Source organism: Loxodonta africana, chromosome 7 (assembly GCF_030014295.1).
Source record: "Loxodonta africana isolate mLoxAfr1 chromosome 7, mLoxAfr1.hap2, whole genome shotgun sequence".
NCBI classification, from domain to species: Eukaryota; Metazoa; Chordata; class Mammalia; order Proboscidea; family Elephantidae; genus Loxodonta; species Loxodonta africana.
In genome coordinates, this window is record NC_087348.1 from 3,009,521 (window position 1) to 3,022,677 (window position 13,157).

The 13,157-nt window shown below is 59.0% G+C and overlaps 1 protein-coding gene across 2 annotated transcripts; it reads right to left on the reverse strand.

Moving 5' to 3' along the window:
• Positions 1–2,080: 2,080 nt before the first annotated feature.
• On the reverse strand, positions 2,081–8,990 carry CDKN1C (cyclin dependent kinase inhibitor 1C). 2 transcript variants are annotated; one of them, XM_064287588.1, is made up of 4 exons: positions 8,878–8,990; positions 8,143–8,726; positions 7,572–7,710; positions 2,081–7,468 (listed from the first exon to the last, which is right to left on the reverse strand). In XM_064287588.1, exons 2-3 carry the CDS (start codon positions 8,714–8,716, stop codon positions 7,577–7,579), a joined length of 708 nt encoding a protein of 235 aa, XP_064143658.1. In that variant the 5' UTR covers positions 8,717–8,726; positions 8,878–8,990; the 3' UTR covers positions 2,081–7,468; positions 7,572–7,576. The 2 variants fall into 2 exon arrangements, with proteins under 2 accessions (XP_064143658.1, XP_064143657.1); XM_064287587.1 differs by lacking the exon at positions 8,878–8,990 and having other exon boundaries at positions 8,143–8,862.
• Positions 8,991–13,157: the final 4,167 nt, after the last annotated feature.

Here is a 13,157-nt window from a genome sequence, read left to right on the forward strand (position 1 = left end):
ATTGTGGATCCAAGTAAGATGAAATCCTTGACAACTTCAATCTTTTCTCCATTTATCATGATGTTGCTCATTGGTCCAGTTGTGAGGATTTTTGTTTTCTTTATGTTGAGGTGTAATCCATACTGAACGCTGTGGTCTCTGATCTTCATTAGTAAGTGCTTCAAGTCCTCTTCACTTTCAGCAAGCAAGGTTGTGTCATTTGCATAATGCAGGTTGTTAATGAGTCTTCCTCCAATCCTGATGCCCCGATCTTCTTCATATAGTCCAGCTTCTCGGATTATTTGCTCAGCATACAAATTAAATAGGTATGGTGAACGAATACAACCCTGACGCATACCTTTCCTGACTTTAAACCAATCAGCATCCCCTTGCTCTGTCCGAACAACTGCCTCTTGATCTATGTAAAGGTTCCACACGAGCACAATTAAGTGTTCTGGAATTCCCATTCTTCGCAGTGTTATCCATAGTTTGTTATGATCCACACAGTCGAATGCCTTTGCATAGTCAGTAAAACACAGGTAAACAACCTTCTGGTATTCTCTGCTTTCAGCCAGGATCCCTCTGACATCAGCAATGAGATCCCTGGTTCCACGTCCTCTTCTGAATCCGGCCTGAATTTCTGGCAGTTCCCTGTCCATATACTGCTGCAGCCGTTTTTGAATGATCTTCAGCAGAATTTTGCTTGCATGTGATATTAACGATATTGTTTATATGTATGTATTTATATATACATATAATAAGAAGGCAGAATTGGTTGTTGGCAAAAAAGCCCTTATTAATGGATCTCATTGTGCCATCTCAGTGGCCTTGGGGATGAGGAATCCTCGCTGTCATGTGCACTGTGTCACATGCCATCAGCTTTCTGCCTCTCACCTGGATGCAGCCCTGGGCGCCAAGCGAAATCCATGCCTGGTATTTGGTCAGTTCATACACAACAGGAATTGCTCGTTAACTTTTGTTCTGTTTGTGGCTGAAAATCCATGCTGGAGGAAAGGGTGTTTTGTTTTTTGTTTTTAATTAGGTAGCAGTTGTTTTTGTGAGTCCTGGAAGAAACCCTCTCCCAAAATGTGCTGGATATAAACTGTGCCCTGGCACTGCATACTGCCAGGTAGGGCATTGTGGCAAGATGGCCGCAAACGCTTCGCCACTTGAACCAGTGAGAACCAGAGCCTGACTCCCCTCACCTTGAACCTCACCTGGTCTCAATAACTTGCTTGATGAAGAAAATGCGGAGGAGGTTATTGGAAGCCTTGCAGCTTCCACCTTGGTCTTATGGAACGGTTGCTCTTGGGGCCCAGCCGCCATGCTGGGAGGAAGCCCAAGCGGGCCTGTGGAGAAGCCACGTGAACAGGAAGTGAGGCCCCCAACTGACAGCTGGCCTTACCCAGCCAGGCCCGTGAATGAGGCACCCTGGAGTTGATCATCCAACCCCAACCCCATCTGCCCACTACATCTCTTCCCAAATTCCTGACTCAAAGAATCATAGGTATAAATAAAATTGCTGTTTTAAACCACAAAGTATTAGGATTGCTTTTTACTCAGCAATAGATAGAAGGCACGAGATGCCAGTTCATACATGACTTTAGGCCCCTGGTATTGAGTACCTCTGGGGTCATGACGTGGGTCTGAAGAGGATGGTGGACCTGAAAGCCATTTGACACTGGAATAGGCTGACCCCTGAGAAGCAAGACCCACCTCTGAGTGTTTTAAAACAATGGCTAAGATAAAAATCATTTCTTCATGATGCTGATAAGCTCATTTCTATTTTTTAGGGGCTCGTCCATGGAGCATGTCCCAATGACATAATCAATATCTCTACTCTCCCTGGAACGCACACTTTAGGGCCTAAATAACACAATTTTTCATTTTCAGAATAAGCAATTGGGACTTCTTAAGTGCTCCAGACCATGGGACAAGCAGCTGCATGACTGAGACTTTGACCCTCCCCAAACGCTTGACAAGTTTCTTCAAAAATAAAAAAATAAGATGAAGTATTGGACATTTTTCAAAGCACAAACACTACAGCAGACTGGAGTACAGTCAAAGAGAGTACAGGGACCCGTTCGAGGCCAAGTTGAACCCCTCAACCTCCCAGCTCTTAAACGTCGCAGGCTCGAGTTAGTACCTGTGGGGCCCGGAACGTGGCTCTCGGGACGAGTCTCTCCGTCATTTCTGCACATGTGTCCCCGTATCCAGAACAACGTGAGTGTGCCTGCTATCCTTCCTGAAAACCTGGAGCCACCAGCTGGGATCTTCTGGTTTACTAGAAATAAAGAGGAAGAGGGAGATTGTATCTGTCTGCTCTGTTTACACTTTGCTGTAGTGACAAACAGCCCCAACAGCTCAGGAGCTGTGAAGTATTCCTCACCCATTGTGATAGTCCCATCATCAGTGGGCTGTGGCTGTGCTCACTTCACCGTCACCCAAGGGGTGGTCCCTACCTGGGATCTTGCTGGTCTCACAGCAGAGGGATCCTACGTTGACGCCTGAAGCTTCCGCTTGGCACCAGTACGTATCTGGCCGGTAGTCAGGTGGCCGAGTCTGATATCGACATGCTTCTTGTTGTCGTTGTTGGCTGCTGCCGAGTCGGCTGCGACGTAACGGCCACCCCATGTACAGCAGAACGGGACACCGCCCGGTCCTGTGCCATCTTCGCGATTGTCGGTGCGCTCAAGGCCACCGCTGTGGCTCTTGCGCAATCCGTCGTCGAGGTTCTCCCTGCTGCCGCTGACCCTCCGTTTCACCAGACAGGATGTCCTTGCCTAGCAATTGGTCTCTCCCGATGACGTAGCCAGAGTCAGCGAGCTGAAGTCTCTCCATCCTCGCTTCTAAGGAGCATTCCGCTTGTATTGTTTCTAAGACTGGTTTGTTAGTTTTTCTGGCAGCCCACAGTATGTTCCATACTCCCCACCAACACCACAGTTCAAACACATCAATTATTCTCTGCCTTCCTTTTTCCTTATCCAACTTTAGCGTGCATATGAGGTGACTGGAAACACTGTGGCTTGGGTCAGGTTCACCTTAGTCATCAAAGCGTCATCTTCGCTTTTTAGGACTTTAAAGAGGTATTTTGCAGTAGATTTGCCCAGTGCAATACCTCAGGGGATGTAAAATCCTCTGGGGGGAGGGGGCAGGAGAGGCAGCAAATATTTGGACAATAATGCAACCGGGAGGAGCCCTGGTGGCACAGTGGTTAAACGCTCAGCTGCTAACCGAAAGTTCAGCGGTTTGAACCCACCCAGTGACTCCATGGGAGAAAAGACCTGGCAATCTGCTCCCTTAAAGGTTACGGCCTAGAAAACCCTGTGGAGCAGCTCTACTCTGTCCTGCAGGGTCGCTGTGAGTTGGAATCGACTCCAGGGCACCCAAGGACAGCAACGCAGTCAGGGAACCGAGCAGTGGCTCCAGGACTTCAGCACTAAGCAGAATCTAACCATTCTATAAAGGAGACAAGGCCACAGTTGCCCCTGTTAATTTTTAATTGAGCTTTATTATTTTAATGAGTGGTGGGGTTTTGTGTTGTTTTTTGTTGGTGGTGGTCTTTGTTTTTTTTTTTTCCCAAGTCACCTAAAATTGGTGGTTGGTGTGTCACGGTGGAGACAGTCTGAAGGAAGTACACTGTTCTTGAAACGGGACAGCGCTGAGGAGCAGGGCATGGGGTCAGTGGTTCTGGGCTGGCCCCTGGCTTTGCCTCTCTGAGCCCCATCTCCATCTGAACAGGGGGTGCTAACTCATTTGTAGGGGAGCCGAGAGAACTGACTGACTCGTGGAAAGCTCCTTGTTTGTGTCCACGGGGCCTGGTTCAGAGTGCAGGTGGGGGCGGGGGTGCTGAATTACAACTCCCCAGACCCCAGAGGAAGCCCTGGTGGCACCGTGGTTAAGAGCTCAGCTGCTAACCAAAAGGTCAGCAGTTTGAATCCACCAGCTGCTCCTTGGAAACCCTACGGGGCAGTTCTGCTCTGTTCTGTGGGGTTGCTGTGAGTCAGGATCGACTCGACAACAATGGGTATGGGCAGAGCCCAAAGGAAGGGACGTTGACTTCTGCTCCCCCACTTCTCTGGGAAGCCAGCCTCAGCTCAGAGAAGGGTCCCGTGTCACACCGACATGGAGCCAGAAACTTCAGGGGCCCCCATGCCTCCTTTCCTGCACCCCCACCTCAGACATCCAGTCCCACAGCAGACCCCACTGGTTCTCACTCCAAATATATCTCCTAGCCCTCAGCCTGCTCCGGCCCCCAGCCCACTATTCCACACACACTCCAGGCCTCAGGGCCTTTGCACTGGCTGCTCGCTCTGCCTGGGGCAATCCTCTCCCAGTTAGTCCACACGACTCCCACCCTCCACCTCCCTCAGCCTCAGATGCCACCTGCCAGGGGGCTGCGGAGGGGTCATTATGACTGTGCCCTTCCTGCCTGCCAGCCCAGTGCTCCATGTGATACACACATTAACTCATGGTCCCCACCAGGCCCTGGGAGACTGGGCTCCCTATCCCCTACCTCCCTCCTCTCCATGGGGCAGGGTGCTGCAACGATTTTGAGCTCGAACTCTGGAGCCGGGCTGCACCCATCCAAAGTCCCTCAGCCCTGCCGTGGTCAGTTACGTGACCTTGGGCAGGTTACCCAGTGCCTTGGCTTCCTCCTCTGGCAGATGGGGAGCACCAAGGGACCCTGTTGGTAGGACGGTGCTGAGGGTGAATGGTACCCAGCACACGGCTGGCACAGAGAAAGTGCCCAAGGCTACAAGCCATTACTGCCCTGGGTGTGGGCTATGTGGTTGCTGCCGTCATCATTATCATGTGTCCATACGCAAGTGTCCGTCCCTGGATGATCTGGACTCGCATGAGGCCTGGGCACAGGGAGGAAAGGCCCGGCCTCTGGCTGCAGGATGCTCACCAATGCTGCCCATGGCGAAGGTACGTGAGAAGAGAGCTTTGCAAACGGGGCCATCAGGTGCTTGCTCTTCCATGATTACCCTCATATGAGAATCACAGGACTTTAGAGTGGGAAGGAACCTTAGACACTTCTCAGTCCAGATGGGGAAACTGAGGCCCACAGAGGGAAAGAAGGGCCTTCTGGAGCTCACTGTGGGAGCCCCATGACTTGAAACCCAGCACTGTCTCCCTGGGGTGGGTGACCTCCTGGGTTCTGCAGGCAAGCCCTGCCTGGGAGAGAAAGAAACCCAGCCTGAGGAATGACTGCTTTGGAAAAAGTCACACCTGGAGTGACACCAGCAGGCTGGGCAGCAGGTGGGCTGCAGTCAGGGTCCCCACATCCAGGGCCTGGGCTATGAGACACTGAGTAAGGTACCCATCCTGGCTGGTCCTGCCTACAAAAGGAGGCCTCCCCAGCAGGGGTGCTGTTGGATGTGAGGAGACCAGCCCAGGCAGGTTCTGTCATCCATCGATAAGCTATCCCTTTGGGTCACTTTGAGCCCCCAGGAGCCCCTGCCAGGCACCCAGCATCCTCCCTGGCCACTCCTCCATTGCCCACCTCAGAAGGTAGCTTGACCCTCCTCAGACTCCAAAGCACCTCGTTCTGGTCACTTAGGTGGGCACTCCTTCCCACAGAAGAGGCCCCAAGCCTGGAGTCAGGTCTGCACTGGCTAACTGCCAGGTTACTCTCAGGCTGAGGGTTGTAGAGGAGGCAGTCGGCCTGTCCCTCTTATTTCTGGGGCCCTTCTCAGCACCTGGCCCCAGCAGGTCCATCCAGTCACTGTCTCCCCTTGCCCTTTCAGGCAATTGCGGGAGGTTAATTACATGTCTAAATGCATCTTGAAAATCGAGGGTGAAGCTGGGCCTTTGTCCCTGATCTCTGGGTGTGTGGGGACTTTATTCATGCATCCAGCCCCAGAAGAGTTAACTTAAAAAAATACACCACCGCTCTCTGCTTCTCCAGGCCAAACTCACCAGAGAAAATACTGCTAGCCGCCCTGTTTTTGCTATTTTACGTCACCCTTTCCATTGTAAGCCATCATTTTCAGAGGTTTATAGGTCAGCTATAAAAAATAAACCTCTGCTTTTTGACTGAAAGGGAGCACTTTGAAACCAGGAGGCTGGTGGGGCCGACAGTGCAGGCAGGGGGTACAGAGGGGTGGATGCAGCCTCGAATTCTCCCAGCATCCCCAACAGGGCCCAAGCCCCCTTGGAACCCACTCCAACCCAACCCCCGCCCCACAGGCCTGGAGTCGCCCCTTCCCATGGCACCCCATAGGCGTGAGCAGCAGCCCTGGTGGACCCTGGCCCATGAAGCTGCGAACCCTCGAGCCTCCCGCCTTGGGACCCCAACTTTGTGTGAGGAACTCAAATCACGGGTCCGCTGTCTCAGGGCTGGCCTCACAGTCAGGGGACGTCTGTCTTGACCAAGTCCCTGCAGGTGCCCACGAGTCCCAGTCCCCAGCCTTGCAGGAGGCAGCCCGCCCGCTTCCCCAAATGCAGAAGGAAGGAGCTTTCCTGAGAGTCAGGAAAGCAAGGGGGCTTGGGGCTCGATGGCAGATTAGAGACCGTGCACCCGCCCCAGAGAGCCGCACCCAGCCCACACCTGTTTCCCCAGCCTGGAACGTGGAGGCTGACACATCTGGCCGGGTGGTACTGCCCCTCCCCAGGTGAGGACCTGAGACCTGAGCAGAAAGCCCCCTCCTGTTTCTGGCAGACAGTGTAGAAAGCAGCCCAGGCTGCCCCGTCCCCCCACTCTGTGCTGAGCAGCGGATTTGGCCCTTTGGCTTGTTCTGTCTCCCCCTAACTTTTTGGGGTGCGTGAGAAGGAGAAAGCAGGAGGCGTGTTGAAGCAGAGAGGACCCCGGGGTTGCAGCATTTGTCGGCCTCTTTATTAGGAACCCGGCGGAGGCAGGCCGGGGCAGTGGTACAGACGGCTCAGGAACCTTTGTAACAGATTTGTCTTCAAGTTTACAAGTAATAGTAAAAGGAGCGACAGCAGAAGCGAAGAGACTGCAAGCTAGATGGCTTTGTAGGCGGCTACAGCTGGAGAGCAGCCCTCCCGGGGGCCTGCTGGAAATGCATTTACATGTGTTGTGGGCCCGATGCAGGTGACCGTGCCTTTGGCAGAAACCAGTAACCGAGCGATGGCGTGGCAGAGGGACCCACGCCTCCACATAAATAGAAATATAAGTTAGTATAACCTCTTAAACTTTTTGTACAAATATACATGCTTTTTTTCTGTTTTTTTCTCTTTTTTTTGTCTTTTTCTTTTTTCAGCACTGAGGTTCAGCAGAGATTAAACACTTTATATAAATGACTCTTAAAGCTTTACACCTTGGGACCAGTGTACTCGGAATACATCTAGATATAAAGGAGTTACTAATACATTGCACAGTATTTAATCTTTAAACGAAACCGAACTCTGCTCCGCGGCTGCCACCGCAGGTTGCTGCTACATGGACGGTCCCAGCCGAGGCCCTGTGCTCCTCCGGTCTCCGCGCCCCGCCGGGCTCCCTCGGGGCTCCTCAGGGGCGAGGCTGCGGGAGAGAGGCGCCAGCGGATGAGCGCGGACGGCGGGGACCCGCGGGGGCGGCGGGGACCCGTGGGGACTTGCCCGCCCGCTGCCGCGGGGACACTCACCTCGCTTACCGCAGGCGCTTACGCGGAGTTTGCTCCGGTGCGCCGACGGCGGCGGGGGCGCCGGGCGCCGGGCAGCCCGCTGGGACCTCCCCCGACGACTTGTTCTCGGGGGCAGTTCTCTTGCGTTTGGCGAAGAAATCTACGGGGGGGCGGGCGGGCGGGCGACAGCGCGCGGGGCCGTCAGGGCGGGCCGGCGGGTGGGGGCGCCGTGCCGCCCGCGCCGAGGTCCGCGGCGGGTCAGCTTTGTTTACGTCGCCGGCAATGTGCTGTGTAAGCATTTCCCCTTGTCCCGCGGCCAAGCCCCCCGGGCCGCAGCCTCGTTAACCCCCTCGGCGCCGCGCTCGCCGCGCGACGCGCCGAGAAGGGCTCCCGCGGCCGGGCTGTGACCGGCTCCCAGGGGACCCGGCGCGGGCGCGGCCTGCCCCCTGCCACCTCCCGGCCGGCAGTCCCAGGGCACGGCCACCGAGACGGGGCGGCCGCGCCCGGGGCGCCGCGGGCCCTTTAATGCCACGGAGGAGGCGGGACGCGGGCCGGGCCGGGAGCGGGACAAAGCGGGCCGCGGCGGACTCACCTGAGATGAGCGGCCCGGGCAGCTTCTTGATCGCGGCGCCGCTGGCGGGCGCGGCGGGCGCGGGGCGCGCTGCCATCCCCGAGAGCGGGGGCTCCGCCAGGGGCTCCGGGCTGCGCGGCGCGGGCATCGCGCCCTGCTCGTCGCTGCCCTGGGGCGCGGCGGCCGGGTCCGGGCCGGGCGGCGCAATCGGGGCGCTGGGCGGCGGCGCCGGCGCCTCCCCGCGGCCGTCCAGGGTCTCGGCGGCCGGCGGCCCGGGAGGCGGGTCGGTGCCGGCGGCGCGAGGGCCGCGGGGCCCCACTTGCAGGCGGCAGCGCCCCACCTGCACCGTCTCGCGGTAGAAGGCGGGCACCGACTCGCTGTCCACCTCTATCCACTGCAGGCGCCCGGGACCCGGCAGGGGCCTGTCCAGCTCGAAGTCGTAGTCCCAGCGGCGCTGCTCCTCGGCGTGCAGCTCGGCCAGGCGGGCCTGCAGCTCGACGCGCAGCGCCTCGTGGTCCACCGGGCCGAAGAGCCTGCGGCAGGCGCTGGTGCGCACGAGCGGCGGGAGAGGTCGACGGCCGGCCAGGCGCTCCATTGTCGCGTCTCTGCGGAGGGACACGTCGGACATGGCCGGGTGCGCGGGGAGGAGAGGGGCCGGGGAGCGGGGAGAGGAGGAGGAGAGGGAGGCGGCTCCGAGCAGGCCCCGGCGAGGACCCGCGCGCAGCTGCCCCGGCCGGCGAGGGCGCGCGGCGGTACCTGGCTGTCTGGCCCGTGGCTGCGGCGGCGTTTGCTCCCCGTCTCTCAGGCTGGCGGCCGCGCCCCCTCGGTGCTGCTCGCTCCGGGTTCCGGCGGGCGGTCCCCCGAGTGCAGCGCACTGGCCTGTGCGGCCCCGGGCCGCGCGCGCCCCTTTATAGGCGCCCGGCCCCCCCGGCCAGGGGCCCCCGCCGCGATTAGCATAATGTAGTATTTTCAGTTTCGACAACACGCCGCCCCGCCCCGCCCGAGGCCCCGCCCCCGCGCGCCCCCCATTGGCCGCGCGCGCGCACCCCCCGGGGCCGGGGGCGGGGCGCGCGGGCCAGGCCGTGGGCTGATTGGCGGCGGCGCGCGCGGCCGCGGGGGCGGGGGAGGGGCGGTAAGGTGACACCGCGGCGCCCCGCCCCCTCGCCCCATCCCCCCGCCCCCGCCCCCCGCCCGGCTCCTTTGTCTGCAGGCGGGGGCTCCGCGAAGGCGGCGGCGGGCGGCGGGGGGCGGCGGGGGGCGGCGGGGGCGCCCCGGGCCCGGCGTCCGGCAGGCCCGCCTCACCCGGCCCCCCGCGCCCGCGCCCGCCCGCGGACCGCGCTTCATCCCGCCGCTGCCAACTCGTCGCTGGCGGGCGGGACGGCGGCTGGGGCTGCCCCGCGGCCTGCTGCACCCCGGGCCGGTGACCCCGAGGGGTGCGGCGCCTGCAGTTTTAACACCCTTACTGACCCTAAGGCCCGCGAGCGGCCAGGGTGGCTGCACTCTGTCGCTGAGGGTGCTGTGGACTGAGCATCCTGAGAGCTTGCCCTCGGTCCCCTGGAGCCTGCCCAGTCTGCCACCTCTCTGGCCCCTGCCCGTCAAATTGGCACAGGCTGGCTGACAGTACCGTCTCCTGGGCTTTGCCCACTGCTTCACCGCCCCCATGCCCAGCACCCCAGGCTAGGCCCGGGGGGCTGACTGCCTGGCTGGCTCAAGGGTCCTGGGCTAGAGTGGATGCTGGACAGGATGCCAGAGGCTCCTTCAGCAGCCGTGCAGGCCAGTATCCTAGAGCCTTTCCTGTGACTGGCCTCCCGGCCCAGCCTCATCCCTCCTCTCACAGGAGCAGGGTCCAGGGGGAGAGGGAGGACAGACAGGGAGACTGGCAGCTGGAGAGTCCAGGCAGGCTGCCACCTCTGCTGCAAGGGCTTCGCCTCTCCCCGCCTTCCTGGAGGGCCAGCACCCCTCAATTGTGCCCATGAGTATTTGTTGGTTGTTGCAGGAGGACACTTCAAACAACCAGGGGGCATTCAAGCTGAGGGGCCCTGCTATGAAGATGGGGCCTACCACTAGGGAGGACCTGCCCAAGGTCACACCAGTTCCAGAGATCAGAGCCAGGGCCCAGTGACCCACCCACACCAGCCTTGGCCCCAGCTGGGCCAAGGGAGTCCTGGTTTCTCATCCGTTAACCTTCACTGCCTTCCCCTTGGCCAAGCCTGTCCTGGGGCAGGGAGCCCCCCTTCATGGGCCAGGAGCAGCCCAGGTTGGGGTGGGGGTGCTGGATACCAGGCCTCTTGAGAGTCCAGCAGAGCCCTGGGCTCTCAGCACTCACCCTGGGTGAGCCCGTGAGTCTTCGAGAGCCACCTCTGGGGAGGAGAGAAAGCAAGTCTGACCAAACCACGGCCAGCCTGCCCCCAGGCCAGGTGGTTCCAGACACCAGGGGATGGGATGCTGTGATAGGATGCCTCTCTGGGTCTGGCAGGCTCCAGGGCCCAGGCGCAGCTCACCCAGCAGCAGAGGGGGCCCACACGGAGGGAGCAGCCAGGCTGAGGTGGACAGAAGAGGCGGGGCCCTCACCGTCAGAGGGACTGGCCTACCAAACCAGGGGCTGTGAGGTGGGGGTGCTCATGCAGGCTCCCGGGCTCAGACAGAACTAAGCCAGCTCTGCAGGACCCTCCTGGTCAGAGAAAGGCCAAGGAGCGTGGCCCTGCTGGACTCAGAGACAGGGCCAGGTGGTGGACAGGGAAGGTGAACAGGGCACTCCAGAAGGGGACACCAGAGTCCATGGCAACCCCGGGGCGCCTCTGCCACTACCTCCACCCAGGTACCTGCCCACGGAGGCCTGGGCTGGTGGGAGTCCGCCTCACTGTTGTAAGAAGAAGCTCACCCATGGGAAGGCTGGGGCAGGGCCTGGCGTGTGGTTGCCAGTGGGGAAACTGAGGCACTGGGCTAGCACTCAACCAGGGTCACGTGAAAGAGGCCCCGGCTGGGTCCCCAGTCTTCTGCCTGCCCGATTAACTTCCAGAGTCAGTGCTACCTCGGGAGCTGCTTCAGAGGCGGCCAAGGCAAGCTGAGTGAGGGGGTGGAGTTTTCAGCCCTCGGTGAGGCTGGGGCTGAGCCAGGAGTGGGAGACTGGGGAGTGGGTGCCCAAGTGTGGCAGGCCGACAGCGAGGAGGCCCTGGCCCTATGGGCAGTGAGGCTGAGTAGCTTTCGTAGGGGGTGGGAGGGTGGGCAAGGGTGGTGGCCGTGGGAAGGATCAGGTTCAGGGCTTGGGAATGGGGAATCCAGCAGTGTGGACGGAACCCAGCCGGAGGAGACCGGGGACCCTTCCTCTTCCTGAGGCTGGGGGCTGAGACTGTCTCCCCTGAGCCACAGAGAAGGGTGGGGAGAGGAAGGCGCAGTTTGAATTGAGGGAGAAGACTCCAACTGGCTGATTAAAACCTCTGGTTCCAGGAGCCAGGCTGCGTCCCCTCCCCCAAGCTAGGGGTTGGGACAAGCCTGGAGAAGGGCCGTCCAGGCACTGGGGGCTTGAGAGCCAGGCAGGAGAGGAGGCCCATTCTCCACCCACCCTAAGGGGGCCCCCGAGCAAGCAAACATCTGGTCTGGATACAACGATCAGGTTTCTAGATTGTAATGAGAAATATCTCCCAAGGAAACCGAAGGAACAATTTTTGTACTCTGTTTTGCTGAGAACAGAATGGGGAGGGGGTTGGTCCCCGAGGGGCCGGCTGTGCTCAGCAAGGACGGTTTCTGGAGCTGCCCTGACATCCCAAATCCTCCATGCATGGGAGCGGGGGACCCCATTTGTCAGCACGGGGGGGGGGGGGCGCTACCCACTGCGCTTTCCTGCCTGGCCCCCTTCTGAGCATTTTGCATGTCAGTCACGCTCATCCACTGGAGGGTCAGAGTAAGTGCTGTTTGCCCACCTCATCAGCTTGCTTCCCCCTTGAGCTCACAGGAGACTGCACTTTCCAGCCCCACGCCAGCAAGGTGGGGCCACAAGACCAGTCTGGGCCACAGAACGTGGACAGAAGTGCTAGGCGCCACTCCAGGCCTGGCCATCAGATCTGTCCAGGCAACCCTCCTCCTCCTCCTCCTCTCTTGTCCCCCCTCTGATATGAGATGGGGGTCCCCAAGACCCCTGGGGGACAGCAGAGCCTCTGGGAGGAAGGAGCCTGGCTCCCTGAGTGACCCTGAGGAACAGACCCACCAGCACCCTTGGCTCACCCAAGTTGACTGTGATGAAAACAAGAAATAAACTTTTATTGTGAGTTAAGCCACTGCAAACTTGGGGCTGTCCGTTGGAGCACCTAGTGCTACTTGCCCTGGTAACACACACGACGTGGGTACATTTCACTGGGCATTCTACAGAGGAGGAAACTGAGGCTTGGGAAGATTACATCACTCACTCGCGCTCACAAGGGTGATTCCCCCAGCCCAGATAGCCTGACTGCACAGCCGCATGCCTGCTCTGCTTTGCGCCAGGAAAACCAGAGATGAGCAAAACAACTCAGGGAGGGGCTCCTGGCTTAGGGGACACTGCGCCTCCGTTAAGGGTGATGGAAACGTTGGGGACAGTTAACAGTGATGGTGGGACAGCACAATGAGCATATTTAACGCCAGTTAACTGTATGTGTGAAGATTCTGGAAATGACAAATGTTTTGTTACTTATATATTTATCACAATTTTAAAAAAAAGGCAATCAGAATCTTAGATTCTCGAGAGGAGACTAGGGTAGTTTTAAGTTCACCCAGGTGCCACGCACGTATCAATCCTCACAACAGCCTCCACGGCCAGTATCGGGGGGCCCCTTTTTACAGCCGAGGCTTGAGAAGGCAAGTCCTTGTCCAAACCGTCCCATCCAGGCAGCTGCAGAGTTGGGTTAAGCCCAGGAAGCCCCGTCCACGGCTCCACGCTGCCACCTGGTGGCTGATGTCCACACCGCAGCCTTCCCTGGTTCTCCCGAACCTCCTGGGCGCGGTGGCATGGGACAGCCAGAATAACTCGACCCCATCAGAAATGTGCCCCGCAGGTGGCTCCT